The sequence below is a fragment of the Cervus elaphus genome, chromosome 5 (genome assembly GCF_910594005.1).
Source record: "Cervus elaphus chromosome 5, mCerEla1.1, whole genome shotgun sequence".
Lineage (NCBI taxonomy): Eukaryota > Metazoa > Chordata > Mammalia > Artiodactyla > Cervidae > Cervus > Cervus elaphus.
Window position 1 is genome coordinate 99,532,059 of NC_057819.1, and position 22,867 is coordinate 99,554,925.

The 22,867-nt window shown below is 56.0% G+C and overlaps 4 protein-coding genes across 10 annotated transcripts; 1 reads left to right on the forward strand and 3 right to left on the reverse strand.

Annotated features, from left to right (window-relative positions):
- The first annotated feature begins 856 nt into the window (after positions 1-856).
- Positions 857-6,212, forward strand: ACADVL (acyl-CoA dehydrogenase very long chain). Its single transcript, XM_043903636.1, has 20 exons — positions 857-1,006; positions 1,081-1,156; positions 1,511-1,576; positions 1,665-1,737; positions 1,836-1,900; positions 2,006-2,140; positions 2,501-2,645; positions 2,898-3,027; positions 3,123-3,248; positions 3,580-3,778; positions 4,034-4,138; positions 4,567-4,653; positions 4,736-4,798; positions 4,891-4,992; positions 5,067-5,164; positions 5,243-5,315; positions 5,413-5,485; positions 5,572-5,644; positions 5,747-5,822; positions 5,908-6,212. Exons 1-20 carry the CDS (start codon positions 945-947, stop codon positions 6,046-6,048), a joined length of 1,968 nt encoding a protein of 655 aa, XP_043759571.1. The 5' UTR covers positions 857-944; the 3' UTR covers positions 6,049-6,212.
- Positions 6,213-6,286: 74 nt separating this feature from the next.
- On the reverse strand, positions 6,287-14,367 carry DVL2 (dishevelled segment polarity protein 2). 6 transcript variants are annotated; one of them, XM_043903635.1, is made up of 15 exons: positions 13,896-14,367; positions 11,523-11,592; positions 10,925-11,070; positions 10,685-10,794; positions 10,422-10,557; positions 10,244-10,334; positions 10,027-10,096; positions 9,798-9,937; positions 9,636-9,712; positions 8,960-9,027; positions 8,642-8,770; positions 8,394-8,525; positions 8,097-8,276; positions 7,460-7,678; positions 6,287-7,315 (listed from the first exon to the last, which is right to left on the reverse strand). In XM_043903635.1, the coding sequence occupies exons 1-15, from the start codon at positions 14,087-14,089 to the stop codon at positions 6,867-6,869; spliced, it is 2,211 nt and encodes a 736-aa protein (XP_043759570.1). In that variant the 5' UTR covers positions 14,090-14,367; the 3' UTR covers positions 6,287-6,866. The 6 variants fall into 6 exon arrangements, with proteins under 6 accessions (XP_043759570.1, XP_043759568.1, XP_043759567.1 ...); XM_043903633.1 differs by having other exon boundaries at positions 8,073-8,276; positions 10,697-10,794; positions 13,896-14,350; XM_043903632.1 differs by having other exon boundaries at positions 8,073-8,276; positions 10,244-10,337; positions 10,697-10,794; positions 13,896-14,350.
- A 481-nt stretch (positions 14,368-14,848) lies between these two features.
- On the reverse strand, positions 14,849-19,285 carry PHF23 (PHD finger protein 23). Of its 2 annotated transcripts, none has more exons than XM_043903637.1 (5): positions 19,031-19,285; positions 17,408-17,439; positions 17,137-17,229; positions 15,759-16,590; positions 14,849-15,659 (listed from the first exon to the last, which is right to left on the reverse strand). In XM_043903637.1, the coding sequence occupies exons 1-5, from the start codon at positions 19,062-19,064 to the stop codon at positions 15,445-15,447; spliced, it is 1,206 nt and encodes a 401-aa protein (XP_043759572.1). In that variant the 5' UTR covers positions 19,065-19,285; the 3' UTR covers positions 14,849-15,444. The 2 variants fall into 2 exon arrangements, with proteins under 2 accessions (XP_043759572.1, XP_043759573.1); XM_043903638.1 differs by lacking the exon at positions 19,031-19,285 and adding an exon at positions 18,012-18,089.
- Positions 19,286-20,135: 850 nt separating this feature from the next.
- Positions 20,136-22,160, reverse strand: LOC122694648 (GABA type A receptor-associated protein). The gene is made up of 4 exons (XM_043903643.1): positions 21,938-22,160; positions 21,322-21,400; positions 21,066-21,184; positions 20,136-20,630 (listed from the first exon to the last, which is right to left on the reverse strand). The coding sequence occupies exons 1-4, from the start codon at positions 22,025-22,027 to the stop codon at positions 20,565-20,567; spliced, it is 354 nt and encodes a 117-aa protein (XP_043759578.1). The 5' UTR covers positions 22,028-22,160; the 3' UTR covers positions 20,136-20,564.
- Between the last annotated feature and the right edge of the window lie 707 nt (positions 22,161-22,867).

The window sequence follows — 22,867 nt, forward strand, 5'->3', positions numbered from 1 at the left end:
AAGAAAGGAAATTGTTACTTTCTCCTCCTGAGTTTGTCCTCAGTGAGAATGGCAATAAGATGGTCATACATTACCTAGGATTTCTTGACCCAAAGCTAGATGTGTGTGTGTGTGTGTGTGTGTGTGTGTGTGTGCGCGCGCGCGCGTGCGCGCGCATGTGTGTAGGGGACAGGACATGAGAATTCCTACAGTTCCTCTCAGGCTTGGGAAGAATCCATCTGCCCAGAGGTCCAGAGGTCTGGCCTAGACATAGTCTCAGGGAAGAACAAGAGAGCACAGACAAAGATGTTCGGGAAGGTGTCAGAGACCCTAAGGGAAAGGCAGCAAACCTAGGGGGTCCTCTGTGAAAATTTAGGTGTTTCCAGAGTTAGTGACAACTTCTAGGTCTCAAGATAATATGCCTGGGCAATTCACACCCACCTGGAGTCACCCACTTCTTTATTTCCCTCCCTTTTGTGTTGGCGGAGACGGATTTGAGCGGGACCTCAGAGTCCTCTTTCCTTTCCTCTGCCTCTGGTATCTTTCTTACACTTCTCTCTTTCCATCTCTCCCTTCTAACTCCAGCTGGGAAGTCCTCCCTTCAGTCTACCCTCCACCCCTCTGGGGGCAGATGCCTAAGTTTCTCCCTCTTCTGTCTTAGCCTATCTCATCACCCTTGCTGCTGGCTACACTCTAGTTCGTACAAACTAGTTCATCTAGTTCGGATGAAGCTGTTTGGGGGAAGACAAGAGTCGTTTGGAGATGACCCTAGGTCAACCAGATTTCAGGGGGCTATGTGGCACTCCGGAACTACAACTCCCAGCATGCTCCGGTGGCCGGAAGCCCCGCCCGCCATGACCCGGTGCATTGTGGAGGATGAGTCAGGGCCGGGGAACTAGACTTTGGCAGACCCGAGGTAGCTCTAGGTCATCTTTTAGGGCATCGGCGACCGAAGCAGTTCAGAGATGCGGGCAGCGAGAATGGCTCCGAGCGTGGGGCGGCAGCTGCTGAGGCTGCGGAGCGGAAGGTGTGTGTGTGACAGGGGAGAGGGGGGCAGGAAGCCCGGGCACTGGGCCAGGACTGAACCCCTACTCCCCACAGCTCGTGGCCCAGTGCGCTCCTGGGGCAGTCCCGGCCCGGCCCTGCCCGGCGACCCTATGCGAGTGGGGTCGCCCAGGTAAGTGACGGCGACCTTTAAGGGGTGTGAGAGCCGGAGTCCGCTTCGGCTCCCACCTCTCCGCTGCCGGCAGGGGTATTTTTCACACTTTTCATGCTCCTCGTATTTTTCACACTTTTCATGCTCCTCGTATTTTTCTGTTTTTGTTTTTTGTTTTTTTTGCTCCTCGTATTTTTCTCCCCTTTTCCTGATCCCCTCTTGGTCCCTCCTAGTCACCTGCCAGTCGCCTGGCGCCCAAAGTAGGGGAAAGGGCAAACCAGGATGACCTGAGGATGAAACTAGGGGAAAGGTGTCAGATGCACCCTCCCCTCTTACGCTTTGCTGTTTTTGGCACTTCGGAATCCCTTTCCCCAGGCGGCTGTGGACCAGTCTGATTCCCAGCCTTCTGAGTCTTCGACCAGGGAAAAACGGGCCAACTCGGTAGGTGGCTCCGAGCTGTGGAGGATCTAAGCCAGGGGCAGACCTACCCGACACTCTTCCCTGATACCCCTCCCTTCTCCCTGCGCAGGTATCTAAGTCCTTTGCTATGGGGATGTTCAAGGGCCAGCTCACCACCGATCAGGTGTTTCCATACCCATCTGGTAAGGAAATGAGTAGGCAGAGCCGGGCGGGGACAGGCAGCTTCCCCTGACCGCCTGGCCTGACCTGCCCTGCCTTCTTGCCACTCCAACCACCGCAGTGCTCAACGAGGACCAGACACAGTTTCTCAAAGAGCTGGTGGGGCCTGTGACCCGATTCTTTGAGGTGAGCAATGCCAGCCAGAGGAATAGAGGGCGTGGTTCCCGATGGAGTGAGGTTAAGGAGCCTTATTAAAAGGAACCTGGAGGTGAGATCCTGTGCCTTCCCCAGGAGGTGAACGATGCTGCCAAGAATGACATGCTGGAAAGAGTGGAGGAGACCACCATGCAAGGTCTCAAGGAGTTGGGGGCCTTTGGTCTTCAAGTACCCAATGAACTGGGTGGCGTGGGCCTCTGCAACACCCAGGTGAGGGAGTCCCCACAGTCACCTCCTGCGTTCCAGTCTTCTACTTTCTTGCCCCCGGGGCAAAGGTCTCTGCCATGAGCTGCCCTGGGGGCCTGTGGGATAGGGCCGTGGACCTCACCCACATTCCCAAGTCCTAAAGGATCTCGAATGTGGGGATTGCCTGAGGATGTGGTAGGGTACTTGCCTCCCACCAAGGCCTAGAACAGACCCGCCAGTGTCCTCTGTCATTGGCCCACTTGCTCTGTCTACTCACTTTGCAGGGACACCCAAGTTGGGCTCTTTCCTGCTGCCCATGCTTCCCTGTTAAGGGCGAGTCCCCATTTAGCCAATTACAGTCCCCAATGCCTGTTTCCCCTCCAGTATGCTCGATTGGTGGAGATCGTGGGCATGTATGACCTTGGCGTGGGCATTGTCCTGGGAGCCCATCAGAGCATCGGTTTCAAAGGCATCCTGCTCTTCGGCACAAAGGCCCAGAAAGAAAAATACCTCCCCAAACTGGCATCTGGTGAGGCAGCCCCAGGAGAGCCAGAGATTGGGGCTTGGTGGATTAGGCCAGCCGTACTTAGATCACCGCATAGCTGGGTGTGTTAGCTAGATTGGGGGGGAGGGGGTCGGTGAGATTCTGGGAAAGACATTCAGAAGTCACTGAATATCGCTAGAGGCCTTAAAGGGGGATGGTTGTGCTCCATGGGTGGTGGCACCAAAGTGACTTCCGTGCCCATCGGAACCCAGGGTAAAGGAGCGCTCTCTCCAACAGGGGAGACTATAGCTGCCTTCTGTCTAACCGAGCCCTCCAGTGGATCAGATGCAGCGTCCATCCGATCCTCAGCTGTGCCCAGCCCCTGTGGAAAATACTATACCCTCAACGGAAGCAAGATTTGGATCAGGCACTCTTCCATTTTTCCCTCCTCTCCACCCTCTGCCCAATCCAGGCCCCACCACTCCATCCTCCATGCCCTGACCGCCTCTCGCTTTTCCACAGTAATGGGGGCCTGGCAGACATCTTCACGGTCTTCGCCAAGACACCAGTTACAGACACAGCCACAGGCGCTGTGAAGGAGAAGATCACAGCTTTTGTGGTGGAGAGGAGCTTTGGCGGCGTCACCCAGTGAGTGGGCTGGGGTGGAAGAGGGGGAGCCAGGGAGCTGGTGGTACTGAGTTCCAGGGCAGATGGCCGCCACGGGTCACCCTGGGGATGTGTGCAAAAGCCAGAGCATCTGGACAGCATGTTCCCTCTGGGCCTAGTATGAAGGAAACTGATCTCAAGTTTGGCTTCACCAACCATTGAGCCCAGAGCACAGCAGCAGGATAAAGCCAGGCCTCCTCAGCCCTCTGGGTATGGGGGGGGAATGCTGCCTGCACCTCTTTGGGTCTGGTTCATAAGGAATGAGGGACTAATTTCCCCCCACCCCAATGGCAATTTCTCCATCCTGTCACAGTGGGCCCCCTGAGAAGAAGATGGGCATCAAAGCCTCAAACACAGCAGAGGTGTACTTTGACGGAGTACGGGTGCCAGCAGAGAACGTACTGGGGGAGGTAGGGGGCGGCTTCAAGGTCGCCATGCATATTCTTAACAACGGAAGGTTTGGCATGGCTGCAGCCCTGGCAGGCACCATGAAAGGCATCATTGCTAAGGCAGTAAGTACCCTGCCTGTCCCAGGCCAGCCTGAATCTAAGCCTAAGTCATACTGTCTCCCTTGCCATGTGTCCCTGTCCCTTGCAGGCCCTCCCTCCACAAGAGACCCCTCCCCACCAGCAGATCGCTTAGGTCTCCATCCATCCTGGTCTGACTCTTGACTGTGGCCAAAGCCCATCCCTCCCAGCGCAGCCCAGCCCCTCTCCCAGAAAGAGGAGACTAGAGAACCATAGTGGGACACATGTGCCCTCTTCCAGGTGGATCATGCTGCTAATCGTACCCAGTTTGGGGAGAAAATTCACAACTTTGGGCTGATCCAGGAGAAGCTGGCCCGGATGGCTATGCTGCAGTATGTGACTGAGGTGAGTGCCACCCCCTGTCCCCAGAGCCCTTCTTCCCAGATGGGTCAGACTACAACTCCCAGCAGCACCTGGGGCAGTGGGTCTCCAGCTTTACACCAATGCCCTAGGGGATGCGGGGAGGCATAGCCAGCTCAGCTTCTGCAAGATGGGGAGAGCCATGCTGTTCCACCGAGGTGCTTCCAGAGGTCCCTTAAGTGTAGTCTGTCCCACCCCACCCTCACCTCCTCACCCCTTCCAAGAAGTCAAATGCCTGCAAGCCCCTGATGAACTGACCAGGGGACCAAATACTTGGACGTGCCTAACCCATGGCATCGGAAGGTGAAGGGAAGGGCCAAAGGCCAAGGCAGACCTGGTCTTGTAAGATCTGGGTGACCAGGTCAAGTCTGATGCAGCCTTTTTCCATTTCCCTTCCTATGTCCCAACCTCAGTCCATGGCGTACATGGTGAGTGCCAACATGGACCAAGGATCCACGGACTTCCAGATAGAGGCCGCCATCAGCAAAATCTTTGGCTCGGTGAGGTCCCAGGCCTGTGGGGAGGGAGAGCCACGTTTGGGAGCTTGGCTCCAAAAGCAATCTTGGGTGTTTCTGTTCTTAGGAGGCAGCCTGGAAGGTGACAGATGAGTGCATCCAAATCATGGGGGGCATGGGCTTCATGAAGGTACAGACGCTTCTCTGCCGGGGTGGCTGCAGGGCCAAGAGGAGGCAGACGCATCCCAGCTGGGACATGTGATCTGTCTTCCCCTGCGGTAGGAGCCTGGGGTAGAGCGTGTGCTCCGAGATCTTCGCATCTTCCGGATCTTTGAGGGGACAAATGACATTCTCCGGCTGTTTGTGGCTCTGCAGGGCTGCATGGTAAGAGCGAGGAGAATAGGGGAGTTGGTGGGGAGGATAGTGAATCCTGACTATGGGGCCCTCCTCCCCCACAGGACAAAGGGAAGGAACTCTCTGGGCTTGGCAATGCTCTAAAGAATCCTTTTGGGAATGCTGGCCTCCTGCTAGGAGAGGCAGGCAAACAGCTGAGGCGGTAAGCTTAGAGACCAGGGCATGGTGGGGCGGGGCGGTGCATGGCAACTAACCAGTCACCCTCTGGCTTCCTCTTAAGGCGGGCAGGGCTGGGCAGTGGCCTGAGTCTCAGCGGCATCATCCACCAGGAACTGAGTCGGAGCGGTGAACTGGTACGTAGGCAGTCAAGGTGGAGGGGCAGCCTGCATCAGAAGCTGAGGGTCCAGGACCGGGCTTCATCTCACCCTGGGCACCATCCCATCTCCTCAGGCAGTGCAGGCTCTGGAGCAGTTTGCCACCGTGGTGGAGGCCAAGCTGATAAAGCACAAGAAGGATATCATCAGTGAGTGAGCGCGACCTCGTTCCCACCCCCATTTTCCCTCTCCCTCTCCTTAACCCACCACCCCCCTCAACCCATCTACCTGGCAGATGAACAGTTTCTGCTGCAGCGTCTGGCGGACAGTGCCATTGACCTCTACGCCATGGTGGTGGTTCTGTCCAGGTGAGGAGGCAGTGGGGGAGGCCTGAGTTGCAGTGGCGGGTCGGGGGCGGTCCCTGGGCCAGGGTCACAGCCCAGATGTGTTTTTCTCCTGCTTCCCACTAGGGCCTCAAGATCCCTGACTGAAGGCCACCCCACAGCCCAGCATGAGAAAATGCTCTGTGACAGCTGGTGTATCGAGGTGAGATCCAGAGTTACTAAGTACAGGGGGCTTGAGGGGATTGAGGGGACAGGTCTGAACCCCCTCCTTCCCCCTCCCTCCCCAGGCTGCAGCCCGGATCCGGGAGAACATGACTGCTCTGCAGTCTGACCCCCAGCAGCAGGAGCTCTTCCGTAACTTCAAAAGCATCTCCAAGGCCCTGGTGGAGCGGGGTGGCGTGGTCACCAGCAACCCCCTTGGTTTCTGAGTACTCTCAATTAGAGCCTGGCCCAAAATGTGCCTTTTCTCAAGCCAAAGCCCAGACCCCTTTCCTGCCCATCCTGGTTCTACCTTGAAGGGGGCCCCGGCCCATAACTGTGCCTGCTCTGAGGGAGCACTTACTGCCTCACAAAGAAAGTTTCTAACAAGTAACACTCTGTGACTGTATCTCTGTCCTTTCCCTTGCTGCCTGCCTCCCTCCCAAAGAAAGGAGCCAGAGGCGTGGGGAGTTTGCCCCTATTGCTTTATTTAGTGTTTTATACAAGTAACTAAAATAAATAGAGTAACAAAAGCAGCTACATGGCCCCCAATACCAACTACCCCAGCTTCCTTTGACGGCTGTCTAGGGGAACCAACCCCCTTCCACATCCCAGGGTACCACTGACCACCCTCCCACCCTGCTCAGCACGGAGCTGACTGGGTGAATGGGTAAGGAGGTCACATTTAGGGGTTAGAAGGAGGGGCCCAGGAGACAAGGATTCTTCATATAAAAGAAAAATTATCTACTAAAAAAATAGCCCCCAAAATGTAAGAAAATCTATTTTAACCCCCCCAAAAGGCTTATAAAAAACAATAAAGCTAAAAATAACCAAAGGTCCCTTGTTGAACCCCCAAAAAAGGGGGAGGAACCAGGCACTGCTGGAAAGTCACAGTGGCAACAATCAATCTCACAGCAGACAGCAGCCCACAGGACAGGCTGAGTCCAAGCACCAGAGGAGTGATGAACACATGATTGACAAGACATCCAATCACAGGACAGGCGCACCAAACACTGACAGCCGAGCCAATGTGGCCCCACCACGGGCTCTACATGACATCCACAAAGAACTCACTGGGGTTGCCCATGGCCATGTGGAAGCTTTGGCGGCTGGCGGTCAACTCTGGGGGCACAGAGCCCAGGTCTCGGACTGGAGGGGCCCCTGGAGGCTGCACTGCTGGAGGGACAGGGGGTGGGGGCGGCGGCATCATGACCACCATCATGGGGTTATAAGGGAGGGCCATACCAGGAGGTGGGCCATAGGGATGCAGCCCCGGGTGGGCTCGGAGATTGGGAGCACCCCCTGATGAGCCCCTGGATGGGGGAGGGCCCCCATCACCAGTCCCACCAGCTTCCCCACCCCGCCGAAGGCTGCCGCCCCGGCTGGAGGGCTCAGACTCACTGCCACTGCCGGACTTGGACTCAGGGGCCCGATCCTCAGGCCTCCCCGTGCGCCCCGCCCCCCCATCGCTTCGCGTCGACCCACTGCTCCGGCTCCCTGTGGGGAGAGAGAGGATAGGAGCGACTGAGCCACAGCCCAGGTCCTTCGGCCTCCCCACTCCCTGCTCCAGCCTCTGCTCCCTGGCTTTGCCTTGGCCCCCACATCCAGACCCAGCTATGTGGGGATCTGTCGGCAACTTACCCTCGCTGTGCTGGCTGCTGGCACTGCCTCCGCCGTAGGTGTAGGATGAGAGCTCGTGGTAGGGTGGCGGCTGAGGACTGTATGGGTGAGGGGCTGGGTACTGGTATGAGAAAGTGGGCAGCAGGGGCCAGGGGGTGGCCCCAGGCAGAGGAGCCAAAGTGTCCTGGTCCGAAGCACCACTGGAGCCATCATTGTCATTAAGAGACAGGTTGACTAGGTCTGGAAGGCAGAGAAGAGATCAAGGGTCACTGCACTGAGAAGCCAGGATGCCAAGATACCGAATGAGGAACCGGGAACAGCTTCCCCACAGCCATCCGTGGCAGAGGTTAACAGGAGGGCCTCTGAAACGTCCCACCTGCCCCAGCCGTCAGGGCAGGAATGCGGCCAGGGCCACCCTTAGTCCCTCGTCTCCCCTCCCCAGCAGACACAGCCCTGAACCTGCACACAGCTCATCCAGCACAACAGGGGTGGACGTCAACCCCCATGCCCGTCATCAGCCAGTGCAGGGACCAGTGAAGGACGCATGCTGCTCAGCGTCCACAGCAGCCCTGGCTGGTTTCCGGGCTAGGCCTGGGGCTGGAGACGCAGGACAAGGCCGCCAGGGCCGCTCTACCTGGGCTGGGACAGGGGCACTCACAGCTCTCACAGCCACCACTGAGGTCTCCGAAGACGTAATAGCACTGCTCAGAGAAGGTGATCTTGTTCACAGTGTGCCGGATGAGGCCCGCCTTGAGCAGCCCACTGGCGTACTTCCGGGCCTCCCGCCGCTCAGGAAAGCCCTCCACGTGATGGTACAGCCAGTCCACCACGTCCGAGCCTGGATTGCCGAAGACAGAGAAAGGCCTCAAGTTCTCTCTAGCTTCCAACCCCCGTTCCCAGTTTTGGTCTCCTCCTCTTCCTCCCCACACACCACCTTCCCAGAGCCCAGCCATACCCAGGAAGGCGTTAGGGATGGTAATCTTGAGCCACATGCGGTCCCGAACTTCCAATCCCGATTCTGGAGCAGCCATGGCCTTGGTCACAGACGCCATGTCTGTGTGGATGGAGAGGCCCCGGCCCTCACAGCCTGATGGGAGGACAATCAGGGAGTCAGAGTTAGGACCAAGGCCCACAGACCAGTAGAGTCACGTCATACCAGGTGGCCTTCCAGGGAGCGAGGATGAGATAGGCCGGGGGGCTCACCATCAGGAAGAGAGGACCCAGAGGTGATAGTACTCATGGACGAGGAGCCTGGATAAGCTGGGAAGGTGCCAGTCAGCGCAGCAGAGTGTGAGACCCAGGCAGCAGGGTCAATCGGCTGGATGGGCTCATCTGCAACAGTGAAGGCCACCAGGATGGTCACCTCTCAACCACAAAGAGCCACCCCCGTCCCTCCCCGATTCAGACTCCTGTTCCAGCTCCGCCGTGCCCCGCTATTGCTCCACTCCCTGTAGCGTGGAAGCCAAGAGTACCCACTCCTGCCATGTCCTCCTAGCTGTAGGACCCCTGAACATCACTCACTTCGGGGGAGAGTGAAGTAGGCCTGGGGAGAGGGATCCCAGCATTTGGCCACTGTCAGCACGATGGGGCTGTGGGGAAGAGAAGGTCAGTCAAGTGGGGGTAAGGGCAGAGGCCTGAGGAGAGGGGAGAGCCTGGAATGAGAATGGGTGAAGGACAGAAAGAGGGAAAGAGGAAAGACCACAGGCACAACTGGGCCTGACAAAGTGACAGTGAAAGGCTCCACAATAAGGGTGACTAACACAGGTCACTCTTAAAAACATACTGCTGAGTAATTTAAGAGAGAACACACTGCACGATCCCACTCAGAGAAAGTCCAAAAACAGGTAAAACTAAAGTGTGTTGTTCAAAGACATGTGCACGGCCAGTCAAATGAAAGCCAAGCAAACTATTGTGGTGATGACCAAAGAATCAAGAGACTGGTTACTTCTGGGAGAATGAGATGGGAGGGAGCAGGAAGGGACCCTTTGTGGGTCAGCAAATTTCTAGGTCATGACATAAGTGGTGGGGATATGGCCACCCGTTCACCCCAGACTCATTACACTACGCATTTTTGTTTTATCAATTTTTTGACCAGCTCTATGTTTCCCCACTCTGTATTATGACCAAAAAAAAAAAAAAAAACACGTGAAAAGGCAAAGAAAGAGGACTGAGGACTTGGACCAGCTCACAGGCTCACCCTGGCTTGTGCACGATGTCCCTCAGCACCCGCACCGCATCATCGTTGCTCATGTTCTCAAAGTTCATGTCGTTCACCTGGCAGGAGGGACAGTGGGTCAAAAGTGAGAGAGAGGAGCTCAGAGCGCCAGCCAAGTCAGTGAGTGGCCCTGCTCCAGCTCACCTGCAAAAGCATGTCCCCGGGTTCGATGCGCCCATCGGCCGCCACAGCCCCACCCTTCATGATGGAGCCAATGTAGATGCCACCGTCTCCCCTCTCATTGCTCTGGCCCACAATAGAGATGCCTAGGAAGTTGTACTTTTCTGTGGAGGGAAGCCAGGTGATGAGGGGAAGCGCCAGCTGCATGCCCCCCAGGGACCCTGGAGACCAGATCTTCCCGGCCCCTCCATACCCATGTTGAGCGTGACTGTGATGATGTTGAGAGACATAGTGGAATCGGTGACGCTGCTGAAGGACGAGGCCTGTGGTGGGCAAAGAGGGAGGAGCGGGACGGGCTCTAACACCCCAGGACAAGCCCCGGGATTCCCAGGCCTCGGACCGTCTACGCCAAGGCCCAAACTCCCAACTTCCCCAAGGGAGGTCCAGCTGACCCACAAGAAGTCCCTCACCCTCTCCAGGCGGGGTGGCCGCTGTTTCCTCCGCCGCCGGTGGCGCTTGAGGAGGCGGGAGGCGCTGCTCTGCTCCGTGGAGCTGCTGAACCTGCTGGGAGGTCAGGCAGTGGTCGTGGGGCCAAAGGAAAGGACGGGAAGCGGGGCTAGTGCCCTGGGGAGGTCCGAGGAGCCTCACCTGCTCATGGTGTCATCCTCGTCCGAGTCGCCCAGGCTGGTGCTCTCCAGCTCACTGGTCATGAGGGTGGAGGAGCTCTCATACCCCGCCAGGTGGCGCTCCAGCCTGGAGGGGCCACTGGGTCTGTGGCCCCCCGCTGAGGACGAAGAGGCACCTCAGGAATCAGGCTCCTCACTGCATCTGGCCCAGATGCTTCTGTTCAGTGGGAGCCAATCCCTCCCCAGCTCCCGCTCTAGCCGGCCTCCGGGCCCGGTCCCCCTCACCGCCATGCTCACTGCTGTCTCGCCTGCGAGGCCGCTCCCGCCTCAGAGACACCACTGACTCTGTTTCTGTCTCGGGCTCCAGGTTTTCCCGGCTGCTGGACACATTAGGGCTAGATGGGCAGAGAAGGTTCCCGACCCACATCAGTGGGACAGGCCCCCAAACCCTTGGCTTCCCCTCCCATGGGGCTTGGATTCCCTCCTTATGTCCCTCCCCTGGATGCAAGAATCCCAAGGACTCACTGGAAAGACGGAGGCCTGGAGTCCCCAATGCCACTGGTCCTCTCTGGTGGCAGAGGGGGCAGAGGTGGGGGTGGAGGCGCCAGGTCTGTCCGAGGCTCATGGGCTGGGGGCGCCATCTCAGGTTGGGGGTTATCTGATGACACTAGCTAGGAGGGTATAAGTGATTTAAAAAAAAAAACCAACACAGCTCAATGGGGAAGTGACGGCCTATGAGGTGGGAGTATGAGAAAGAACTAGAAGAGGCAATGGGGCCTGAGAGAACCTGGAGAAAAGCACACAGAAAAAGCAGCAGCAGCAACTGTCAGAGGCTCCAGAAAGAGAAGGCTGAGAGGCTGCAACTGGCTGGCTCTCCCAACAGCTAAGGAGGACGAAAACTTCCCAACGGTCTAGTGGTTAGGACTTGGCAGCTTTCACTCTAAAGGCCAGGTTCAATCCCCAGCTGCGAGAGCCACATAGTGCATGGCCAAACACAAAGAAACAAACAGGTAAGGAAGCAAACGGTCAGAGACTCCAGCAGCTGAGACGGGTGGGCACAGGCTGAGGCTTGGAGGAGCTGGGTAGTGCCAGAGGGACTGGTCCTTAAAGCCAAGCCGCTTACCCAGGATACTACCCTTCCGTTGAAGCAGGGAAGGCGGGCATTGTCATCTGAAATCTCTTCCTTCACCACCCTGCAGAGAGATAAGATAAAGGTCAGTGAAACTGGAGCAGCTTTCCCCACTCCCACCTGCATTTGAAGTTTCTCCCAATCTTCATCCAGCTCAGGGATGTTGATTTCCTCCCACCACGGCAAATCCTCTTCTCTGACATTGAGACACTTCACCCAAGAAATCACCAAACTGAATTCCCTTATTTCTCCTTCTCTCCCCAGTTCATCCTTGGGCTCAGTGTTGATTCAGAGCTTTCCAAGAGTCTGATTCAAACCTCTCAGCCCAATTTCAAAGACCTTCCCCTAAGGCTGCCCTAGCTGCCCCAAATATCTAACCTTAGAAGCCTCATGAGCAGCCTGCCTCCAACTTCCACCCCATTCCACACACAATTGCCCCACAAAGGCTTTGTGGTCCTTGTCTATGTCTCTAATCTTATGCTTTCCTTAGTTTTCGCTAACTCACTTCCAGATGGATGTTCAAATGTACTGGCACATCTAGTAAAAACACCCATTAGATCAAAGAATGGTACTCAGTAAACTGAGCTCCTAAGGAGTGCTGAAGCCCAGATCCCCGTTCTTCTGAGCTTCACCTGGCACAAACTCTGCATTAAGCAATTTGCTCCTCCTGACAGACCCCAAAGCCCAGCCCTGAGGGCGATCTCACCCATGGGTTCCTTCAATGGACCGAACTTGCTCCTTCTTTTCATCCACCACATGAAATCATCAGTGACAATTTTGTTCAACACCAAGTCCCTGACCACACAGAAAAGTACCTGATGCTGCCTAAGCACTAACAAATACCTGTTGGCTGGGTGGGGAAGATCCTTTGGAGAAGGAAATGGCAACCCACTCCTGTATTCTTGCCTGGAAAATCCCATGGATAGAGGAGCCTGGCAGGCTACAGTCCATGGGGTCGCAAAGAGTCGGACACGACTGAGCGACTTCACAACATTCACACACAAACTAATAAACATACTGACTACAAGACATTCTTCCCTGAACACTCTCACACACATTCACCCCCAAAATAGGACCTCCTGTCTAATTAACCCTTTAGCCTAATATGATTATAGGACCCTGGATATATGTCAACTCAATCCCATCTATTATTAATGTGATGACACAGCCCAGTCACTACCAATCTGTCTCAGTGTAACAGTTGTATTCTTCACAACATAATCCAATCTCAACTTAGTCCAGCCTGCCAAGTGATTTTATCCTGTATTGTTGTAGCCGAGTTGAAGAAGTAGACTCCATGCTAATAAAGACAATGACCATTCATCAAGAACATACCAGGCACTTGTGCTAAGCATTTTACTCTGGTTAACTGTTTCACAGATGAAATCAATGAACAAAGTTAAATGCCCCAGGTTATATAGTGCTGACAAACAGAAGAACCTAGAATTTCAATACAAGGTAACTCCCTAGACAGTATCACCATCCCAAGGTCCAAGTCTTTCTAGGTAAAGTCCAGTCTGTTCAGCTTTCCTAGAATCCAGGCTATCCCAGCCTAAGCCAGCCTCCCTTCAAGAGATGAGACTGAGGACAAAAAGTACAGTCCTAGAGGTATAAAACACAAAAAGGCCTACCCTGAATTATTTAAGGTTCCAGACTATCCCAAATTATCCAGGATAACCCAAAACTATTCCAGTATAGACTAGAATGTCCCCACACACAACTGTCTACACCAATATAGACTAGAATATCCCAATACAGCTGTCTGTACTAACAGAGACATGGTCAGCCCTGTGTACCCCTATATTGACTATCCCAAAAAAAAACTAGGCCCCCAAAGAAACGATGATCAATCAACAGAACCCAGTGCAGACCATAATGGCAGCCCACTGCCTTAGTACAAACTAGAATATCCCCCAATCCTGTCTGCCTTAGTATCAGAGAGAACATGCCAAATTGGCCCAGTATAGCCCAGTTGACATCAGCAGGTTTCCCAATATCCCTCCACAACCTGTGTGGCACAGGACTGCTCACAATGTAGTTACCAGAGGGTACACTAACCTACCTCATCGCTGTCCAGAACACCCGAAAATAAAACCAGTGTGCCCCAGTCTACTACAGTACAGCCTAATCTCCTCTAATCTGGTTTAGCATTGCCCAGTTTGTCCTCCTACAGCTCTCCGTGCGCCTCAATCTATCCAGGCATAACATTGTCGGTCCTGGGATAACCAATATACAGCAGCACAGTCAAATCCTCTCCACTAGTGCCCAGAAAATCCCAGCATGTCCCAAAGTAGCCCGGTGACCCTCATACCACCCACTCCACAAAAGCACAGCCCCCATCTATCCTGGTCTAGGCCTCGCGCTCACCCGAAATCCTGATCCATAGACTTGAAAAAGTACTTGGCGCCCGCGGGCCGCTGCAAGACGCTCTTGAAATCTCCGAGGGTGATGCGCTCGGCGGGGACGGGGATCTTCACCAGGTAAGGAGTCTCTTCTTCATCCAGGTGGTAAATCACCTTCGTCTCCCCAACACCACCGCCCCCCGCGCCGCTGCCCGCCATGGTCTCGCCCGCGCGCTCCCGGGCTCCGCCGCCCACCCAAAGGGGCTGTTCGCCCCCGCCGCGCCTGCGCACTCCCGCGAACCGACGCACGAGCACCAGGACCGACAAAGCGCCAGAGAGGTGCGAAAGGGAGGAAGGCGGGGGTCAGCAGGGTGGCGGCGGCGAGAGGGGGGCGGGCCGTGGGGTGCTACCCAAAGCCGCGGGCGCCGCCGCCGCCGCCGCCACCGCCTTCGCGAGTGCCCTCCAGCGCCCCGCCCACCTCTCCCCACGTCACGTGATCAGAACCGACCCACCCCCTCTTCGAAACGCCCCCACCACGTGATCCTCTCGTGGTCACGTGACCTCTCGACTCCGCCTTGTGCCCCCGCCACATGATTGCTGCTTTCAGCAACGGTCTCCCAACCTTCTGGGGCTCCGCCTCCATGTGTGTCCCCACCCGCGTCCTCCGACTACCCTGACCAGGTTGGGCTCTGCCCTCAGGGGGCAAGCAAGCAACGCCTGCCCGCTTTATCTTCTCTGGCAAGGAGCTCCAAGCAACTTCATGCGTTGTAGCGCGCGTGTGGGAGGTGCGGGTGGGAATTGGGGGGGGGGGGGGGGGGTCCTTGACTGGGGACGAGGCGGGGCAAAACCAATTGAGGTCTTAGGGTTGGTGGGAAAGGCGCAGTCAGGTCATTTTTAGTAGAGAGGTGGGTTTCAATCCCACCTCCAGCCCGCTTTTCCAAAGCCTCCCTCCCCAGCACAGTCAGTGAGGGCTATAAACACAGAAGAGCCCACTCTGCTTTATTTACAACACGCAGGCTGTCTGTACAAACAGCTGGCCAGTATTATTAAAAACAAAAGAGGTGAGGAATCGTCACCTTTCTGTTTTCCTTCCTCCCTCGGCCAAGCTCTGGTTGGCACTCCACCACTGAGCTGCCACGCTCAAAAGGGGAAGCCCAAAATTAAAAATACAACCGGTGTAGAATAAATGGGGAGTGAGATAGAAGAAAAGATGAGGGAGGGGAGTGCTATATTTACACTAGAGTTTTATAGACAACTGTCCCACTCCATCCCAGTTCCAACCCTGGCCCAGAAACTGAGCAGTGGCAGGGACAGTTCAAGTGTCTAGGGACCCAGAGAGCCTCCCACCCACAACTGCAATGGGTCCAAGTTCAAGTCCACAAGGTGGGAAGGAAAGGTAGGGCAGGAAAACCACTCATTTCCAAACCAGTCTCCCTTGGGAATTTCTGCCTCGAAGTAGGACAACATCCCAGCTTCAGGGGACATGTCGACCCTGAAGCTCAGTTCCCAAGTCACGTTTCCATTTTTCCCAAGTCACGTTTCCATTTGAAGTTCCAGCCTGGAGATGGCATGTGTCAGGGCTCTCCAGATTTCGGAGGCCCCCCTAATCGCCGGGCCTCTGGCCGCAGTTCCTTGCATTTCTGGCAGTAAAAGAAGTCGGGGACATTGGTCTTCTTAATCTTAGCACAGGAGAGGTGGATCCACGTCCCACACAGGCTGCACTCAATCATGGGCCGGCCTGCAAAGGGCTTTCGGCAGTAACACGTGATCAGATCCCATGAATCATCACCTGGGAAAAAGAAGGTATGTTTGGTGTTCTGAGTTCTTGGATCCACACTACCCCAAGACCATCAACCCAGCTGCCCCTGGGCAGCCCCAAACTTCTCACCTGATTCTACCATGATGTCCTCATCCATGACCCGCATCTCGCCTTCACTGGAGCTGGCATCTCCATCTTGGCTTGTTTCAGTGCTGCCCACCTCCTTGCTTTCACCGTCAGTGGGAGGGGCTCCTTCGGGGTGCACTGTGGCAGGGGGTCTAGGAGCCTCAGGTGTTGGTAGCACAGGGGCTGGGGCTTCCCCTCCTACCATTGCTGCCATCTCTTCCTCCTCCTCCTCCTCCTCCTCCTCCTCCTCTTCAGAGTCTGTATCGCTGGGGGGTGCCCGGGGAGGCCCAGGAGGTGGGAGTCTATCCCCCCGTTCTGCCTTTTTCAACTTCCGCTTCTTGCTCTTCTTGATTCGAGACCTCTTTTCCCCATCCCCAGGGGCTGGGCGGGGCCTCCGAAGTACCCCAAAGCCTGTCCCACCTCCTGGCCCCAACTTTCGGTTCTTTCGGTCCTTCTTTCGAGGAGGCTGGGAGAGGTCCCCCTGGGAAAGGGGCACTGGGGTGAGAGCAGCAGGGGGCCGGGAGGCATGTGTCAGGGACGTGGGGGACAGCGGAGATGCCATTTTGGGCCCATCTAGATCAAAGAGAGAGTCCTTGAGTTTCATCTTCTCCAGCAAAGTGGCACTGTCAGGGGCCTGCAGACGAGGGAAAGTGGACCTTGGGGGTCCTGGCTGGGTGGGACCTGCTTGAGCCGCCCTTCTCTTGGATGACTTTGCTTTCTTAACAAAGGTCTGGATGGTTCTGAGATCTGAGGGGGCTGAGTCCCAGCCATCGCTATCTGCCGCACTCTCACCTCGCAATGGAGAGCTGGAGCCGGAGGCTGGCCAGTCACTTTCCTTAAAGGACAGAAAAAACCAGGGTCAGAGGGGGCCCAGCCTTATCTCAGCCCCTCTACATACCAAACTTAACAGATGAAAATATCCCTCCAAAACCACCAAACCGCACTGTATTCAGAAAACTTATCACTATCCCAATTCCCCTCAGCATCTCCTCTTGAACACTTCCATGTTACCTCTGCCCTCAAATTCTCACCATCTCCCCAACACCTACTGCCTTCACAACACTGCATCCCCTAGACCAGAGCAGTATTTCTTCAGCTGTTTCTGTACAGCTTCATTTGTTACTATCTCCAGCTTCCTAACACTTATCCCAGAGGACCTTCCATTAAGAACACCCCAAAACCATTCACTGCACTCAAGTCACTATCTATTAATCCCACTCCCACCCCAGATACTAGTTCTCCCATCAGAATTTCCATTTCCTTAAGTCTTTCACATGTAATTTCGAGGCTTTGTCTATAAAGTAACAAAGTTTCATAAGCTCAAGAGCTCCTCTACAGCCCTAGGACACCACCCTCCAGTCAGTTCTCCTTCTGTCCCTACCTCCTTGCTAGGGGGGATGTAACCTGCATAGGCCAAAACAAAACTGCAAAATTTGTTGAAATCCTCAATTGTTCTCCGACGTTTCTCTGGTGGCTGAAAGGAAGGAAATATCTATCACACAGAGTTTAAGAGGGGCATCTCCAAAGGCATAGTCCCCCGAAGGAGGAATCAGGAAAAGGTTGGCGGGGCGGGGGGTGGGGGGTGGGGGGGTGGGTGGCCTGCGGCGGCGGCTGCAGTAATATTGGGCTGCAAAGGAATGGGAAACCCTCACCTGAGTCTCTGGTTTAAGGGTCGGAGGTGGATCTGTAAAAGCAATAAAAGCTGAGTCAAGGCACTAGGAAAGAGTCAGTGTGAAACCCCACCTCTCAACCTTCGCGGTCCCAAGTGAACCCCCTCCACTCCCAGGTCCTTCAGCCAGGCGAGCAGGCCCCCAGCGGTGCTGGGCCTGCCCCTGCTCCCCCTTCCGCCCCGCGAGGGGCGGAGCCTGGGCGCGGCGCCCTCTCAGGCCTCGCTATAGCGCTCCCCTCCCCCCCCCAACCGGAGGCCTGGCGCCCCGCCCCCCCCAACTCACGGTTTCTCTAGACTCCGAGCTCCTCGGTTCTCTCCGCGCCCCACCCCGCCATACCGCTCCCTGGACCGAGCCCGGGCTGCCGCCTGCCCCTGTCCTTCACACGCGCTCAGTGCCCCGAGTTCCCACCCCGCCGCGCTCTACCGCCCCGGGCCCTCCGCGCCCGCACACGCCGCCCGCCGGCCCCCAGGGTCCAGGATGACCACGCCGAACCGCTCCCCGCCCTCCGGCCCCTTCTACTCGAGCACGAGGCCCGGCGCGCCCCCCCCCCCCCCCCCCCCCCACCTCCAAACACACACGGGCTCACACATCCAACGCCACTTCGCGGCCGGGACAGACCAGAGAGCTCTCACCCGGACGCGGCCCCACCTGCCCCCCCATGCCGCGCTCCCCACAATTTCAGCGTCCCTCCGCCCCCATCCGGGGCTTTGGCCCCTCCCCGTCTCAAGCTCCTCGGGCTCCCCGCCGGGCCCCCGGGCCCAGTTCCGAGCTCTCTTCGGCCGCCGCCCCCCCCTCCGCCCCCGGACTCGCCACCAAGTCACCAGACTACGGACCCCTGAACTCTAGCCCCCACCCCAGCTACTCTGCCTGCCCAGCAACCCCAGCTGCCGCCGCCGTTGCCCCCCTCACCCTCCGCAACTCCCAGGCTCTAACCCTCGCCGACCAAACCCCCCCTCCGGCGCAACTCGCCGGCCTTAAACCCCCACCCCGCCCCACCGCCCCCAAAACTACCCTGCTCTCGTCGCTCTCCGGCTCCCTCTCCCCACAGCTACCCACAGGCATAAGTCCCTCTACCGCAGACAATGCCCAGGCCCCCTCTTCTCCCCACAACTATCTGCCCACCCCTCCAACAATCACCGGGCTACCTCCGGCGGCAACTACCGGGAGCTCCGGCACCACCGCCACAAACTCCCCCACCTCGGCGAACTACCGAGCTCCTCACTCAGTCCTCTCCTACATCCTCTCTCCTCAACAACTCTCCGGCTCCCAGATTCCCCTAACCTCTCAGTTCTAGGGCCCCCAACCTGCCGGAGGCCCTTTCGGCCCCTAACCCTCGAAGCTCTGGTTTCCAGCTCCCACTCCCCCATCCCACCCCACCCCCTCTACACACACATAGCGTCTAATCTCCAACTACCCCCAGCCCAGTCTCGCACTCCTCTTTCCTCCAAGGTCTCTCAACTCGTCACTCTCCCACCTTCAGGGGCAGGCCCCCGACCCCCTCCCCGCGCTCCCCTGCTGGGCTCCGGGGCTCGACCTCCAAGTTTGCCAATAGATTCCTCGCCCGCCCCCCGCCGGCTCAGCGCCCTGTGCCGGTCGAGAGCTTACCTTCGGGACTGGGCTCCGCCATGGCTTCCAGCATCGCCCCCTACCCTCCTCCCGGTTCGGCGCCCCCCTCCCCTGAGCCGGGGATCCCGGTGCCGCCTCCGGTGCTCGGTGTTCCTACTGCCTCGCTCCACAGAGGTGTCTGTTTCGGCTCGGTTGTGACTCGAGTCCGCTAGCCGCTGCCGCCACCTCCCTCTACCACAGCCTCCCGCACTCCCGGACCGGGCCCCCTCCCCCCGCGCCGCCGGCCGCCTGCTCCCTCCTCCTCTCCACCCTCCCTCCTCTTCTCTCCCCCTCCCTTCGCGGGCGCTAACGCGCAATGCATCAAGGGGATTGTAGTCAGTCCGCGGTGAGCGAGAAGGGGCCTGGATAAGCATCCGGAACTTCAACTCCCAGCAAACCACGGGTTGGCGCAGGCGCACTAAACTGCTCTCCTCCCCCGGGGAGTGGCGGGGAGATTGGGAGCAGAGGGGAGAGCGGAAGAGTGCGCGCAGGCTCCTGGGAAATGTAGGCTAGGCGGAGCTAAGAACGAACGGGAAGAAGGGATTAGAACTCTCGGCCACCATACTGCTTCAATTCTGCAGCTTTATACGCCCGCGGGGACCACCCCACTTCCGGCCAGACAGAGGTAGGCTGCTGGGAGATGAAGTTCTCCTGGTGATAATGGCTCCCTCCTCCCAGTCGTCTCCCTCCCTTGGATTCCACTCCAGTGGATCCCTCATGCCGGCACAGAGTCTGGCAAAGCGACATACATCTGAGGACGGAGTCCTTTCACTAGCTCCCATACTCGAAAATCTCTTCCTTAATCCAAAAAGTTACAATACACTTGAAAGCAGGTGCTTTCAAACTTTATCCACAGGAACCCACTGTAAAAAACTTTAATAACCTCAGGACCCAACCCATATACACGTATATAAAACTGAACTTTCATGAAATGATATTCAGTATTCCATCCATCACAACAAAAGCACACTCTTTATATACATAAGGAGAAGCTCAACATAAGCAGAACAAACCAAAATATACTATTCCCTCTAACCTACTCTTTCCCCACCACTTGAAGAGAAGAACAAAAGGGGGAGGGGAACAACACAAAGAAAAAATCCAGTTCAGCTTGGTGGTTTCCTCTTTATTGATGTGCCTCCTACCTTCCCCCACAATTTCAGTCCCTTCCATCTACCCCCCAAAAAGAAGGTAGTGAAAAGAAAGGATTGTTGGGGCTCTGAGCCCCTTGGGCAGTTAGAAAGGGAACAGAAACCAAAACAATCACCAGATGTGACAGAGATTGACAACCAAGAAGTCTAAAGCAGAATGGGAAAAGTGGTAAAGAAAGGGGAAGAAAGAAAGGAGAGGTATTAGAGGCCATCTCCCCCATTAACCCTTGTGTTAAGAGGGTCTGGAGGAGAGTCTCAAACATTAGGAAGTGCAGGTCCTGAAGAAGGGAGGTGGTGTTTTAACCTCAAGGAGGAGTAAGTCAAGGAAGTGGGGCCACCTCTCTCTTTGTAGAATGGGACCCCCCATCTTAGGGGCAGCAGCTTCACAGACCGTAGACACTTTCATCACTGTAGGCAATGTATAGAAAGAAGTCTTCTTCATGGTGTTCCTGGGGTGAAGGTAGAAAATAACAGCGTTCAGGCATCTGAGCTTTAGTTATTTGAACCACCCACCATTGGGACATATTCTTCCACAATCACTCTTTTTGAAGACCCCAAACACCAGTGCTTTGACTCTCCCTCTCATTTGCTCCAGAGCTGGGCAGTATTATCCTATCCACAGTCTTGGACAATAAGATCTCAAACTGTTCTCTACTGCCGTGGAACACGGGAGTGGCTAGACGGGAGTCTGGACCACAGCAGTTACTCTGGCTCACTGCCCTGTCCAAATCCCTAACCCAGGACGATGCAGAAATCTTAACGGTGAATATAAAACTGAGAGCTAAGTAAGCCAGCTGGTCCAAGAACTGCTGACTTCAAACTTTCTGCCTCTCAAGCGCTTCCAACTCCTCCCCAAAGCCTCCTCTACTTCCCAGGCACCATACCTGGTACAGCTGACCCATCGTGGCACTGGTGGGTGGAATGACGTTGTTGACGAAGAAAAACAAGGCATCCTCTGCTCGGAGATGAATTCGCTTCCGGATTAAGAAGTAAAACTGACCAACTGCCAAAGATACAAGGCCTGATAAAGTCAGAGATCACAAATACCCTCAAAAGAACACTGCTATGTGGAGTCTCCTCCATCAGAAACTGCACTCCCAAGCCCAGAAAACAAATCTGGGTATTGGGTCAGGTTCCCACCTGTAAGATCAGAAGGCACCAGGTATTTCTTTTTGTCCAGGTCTCCTATCCGAGCTTTGGGAGCCTTTTCTACTATCACCTGTTAAAGAGAAGATAAAAATTAGCAGACATTAGGTACACAGACGCACAATTCCACCTGTCAAGAACTCAACATTCCTAGCACCAACACGTACCCCAGACTCATTTTTCTTTGTCTCTTAACACGCGGCGCAGCCCTAAATAGGAATTCTGACCCCATTGACTAATTCACCTAAACATCCAGGATCCCTGAATACGGCGTCATAAAAAACAATTATGTTAATCAGACGAGGATGACTTATTGGGGCCAACAAGAGCTTCAATTTCAAAACCCCTATGCTAAGCTCGGACTGTCAAACGCCCCACAGCCTCCCACACGAACCCCAAGGTCTGTCTCTCGAATCTACATCTCCTCACTTTCAGCTCTATTGGTACCCCATTCCTTTCACCTCCGATCCCAGAAACAGCGGTTTGGGGCTCGTTCCCAACGCCGCCACAACCGGCAACCTGATGCCTGCGCTGTGGGTCCCAGACTCAAGCCCAGGCTGTGGCGTCAGCGCCAGCGCCCCGCGCCCTCGGCCCTGGCTACTGTCCTCACCGGGACCCGGTCCGGGTATTTCTTTCGGATCTTCTCGCCCTCAGAGCGGCGCTTCTCGAACGGATGCTCCTCTTTATACACGAACTTCATCCTCCCGGGAACCGGGTTGGACCGGGCTGGGCTGAGGGAACCCGGGGGGGGCCGGGACGGGGGGCGGCGGCGACGGCAGCGACGCGCGGGCGGATTCAGCGGAGCGATCCCCGGACTTGCGCCACTTCCCTATTCACCAACCCCGCCCCCGGCCAACAGGGGCCTCCCAGGCTGCTATGATACGCCACTGGCGTAACTGCCCTAACGCCAGTAGCGTAGCACCACCTACTGACCTCCTCTCTCACGCCGTCAGCGTAATCGCTCTGGAATCAATTTGTAAATTACGCAGGCGGCGTAGGAAAGATGGTTGCCTTTTGCTATCGTCGGAAATAACTGAAAATCCATTTCCCGACTTTCCCCCCAGGGATGTAATGATGAAAAGGACTAAAAGATGGTAATCGTAATTTGAGACTTGGCTCTCCAAAAGCTCTTTTCGGAAGTAATGCAGACGAAAAGCAGATAATTACAAGGATAGCTATTCACGAAACCTGTTGGTACGCTGAAGGCGGCCGTTGACACCAAAACAAAGTAGTACCTAAGTGGAGGAAGTGGTCTCCGGAAATAGAGGAGGGCAGAAACGAAACCTGTGTTTGGAGAGACGCACTGGACGCTTAAGTTCCAGTAATGAGTGGACCAATAGGGACTGGAGAGGAGGTCTGAAAGGTAAGGACTACGTCAGCGCGGAAGAACACTGCTGCTGTGTGCACGATTAAGTCATGTGATCTCAAAGGGCGGAGCATCACGTGGCGGGCGCGAGGAAGTAGAGCCGGCTTGGGCTTGGGGAGGAGGGCCCCGGGGGAGGTGGGGACGTGGGGACGTGGGGCAGGGCCAGCCTGCCGC

What these genes read in the sequence shown, in the direction of transcription:
- ACADVL (XM_043903636.1), top strand. Translation starts at nt 945, where the DNA reads ATGCGGGCAGCGAGAATGGCTCCGAGCGTGGGGCGGCAGCTGCTGAGG. An exon ending in CTGAGGCTGCGGAGCGGAAG is followed by an intron (nt 1,007 to 1,080) that starts GTGTGTGTGTGA and finishes TACTCCCCACAG; the next exon opens with CTCGTGGCCCAGTGCGCTCC. An exon ending in TGAGTCGGAGCGGTGAACTG is followed by an intron (nt 5,316 to 5,412) that starts GTACGTAGGCAG and finishes CCATCTCCTCAG; the next exon opens with GCAGTGCAGGCTCTGGAGCA.
- DVL2 (XM_043903628.1), bottom strand. Translation starts at nt 14,089, where the DNA reads ATGGCGGGCAGCGGCGCGGGGGGCGGTGGTGTTGGGGAGACGAAGGTG. An exon ending in CACAGTCACGCTCAACATGG is followed by an intron (nt 9,938 to 10,026) that starts GTATGGAGGGGC and finishes TTCCCTCCACAG; the next exon opens with AAAAGTACAACTTCCTAGGC. An exon ending in CCGGGGACATGCTTTTGCAG is followed by an intron (nt 9,713 to 9,797) that starts GTGAGCTGGAGC and finishes CCCTCCTGCCAG; the next exon opens with GTGAACGACATGAACTTTGA.
- PHF23 (XM_043903637.1), bottom strand. Translation starts at nt 19,064, where the DNA reads ATGCTGGAAGCCATGGCGGAGCCCAGTCCCGAAG. An exon ending in ACATCCCCCCTAGCAAGGAG is followed by an intron (nt 16,591 to 17,136) that starts GTAGGGACAGAA and finishes CTGTCCTTTAAG; the next exon opens with GAAAGTGACTGGCCAGCCTC. An exon ending in GGACATCATGGTAGAATCAG is followed by an intron (nt 15,660 to 15,758) that starts GTGAGAAGTTTG and finishes TCTTTTTCCCAG; the next exon opens with GTGATGATTCATGGGATCTG.
- LOC122694648 (XM_043903643.1), bottom strand. Translation starts at nt 22,027, where the DNA reads ATGAAGTTCGTGTATAAAGAGGAGCATCCGTTCGAGAAGCGCCGCTCT. An exon ending in AATACCCGGACCGGGTCCCG is followed by an intron (nt 21,401 to 21,937) that starts GTGAGGACAGTA and finishes TCTCTTTAACAG; the next exon opens with GTGATAGTAGAAAAGGCTCC. An exon ending in CGATGGGTCAGCTGTACCAG is followed by an intron (nt 20,631 to 21,065) that starts GTATGGTGCCTG and finishes CCTTCACCCCAG; the next exon opens with GAACACCATGAAGAAGACTT.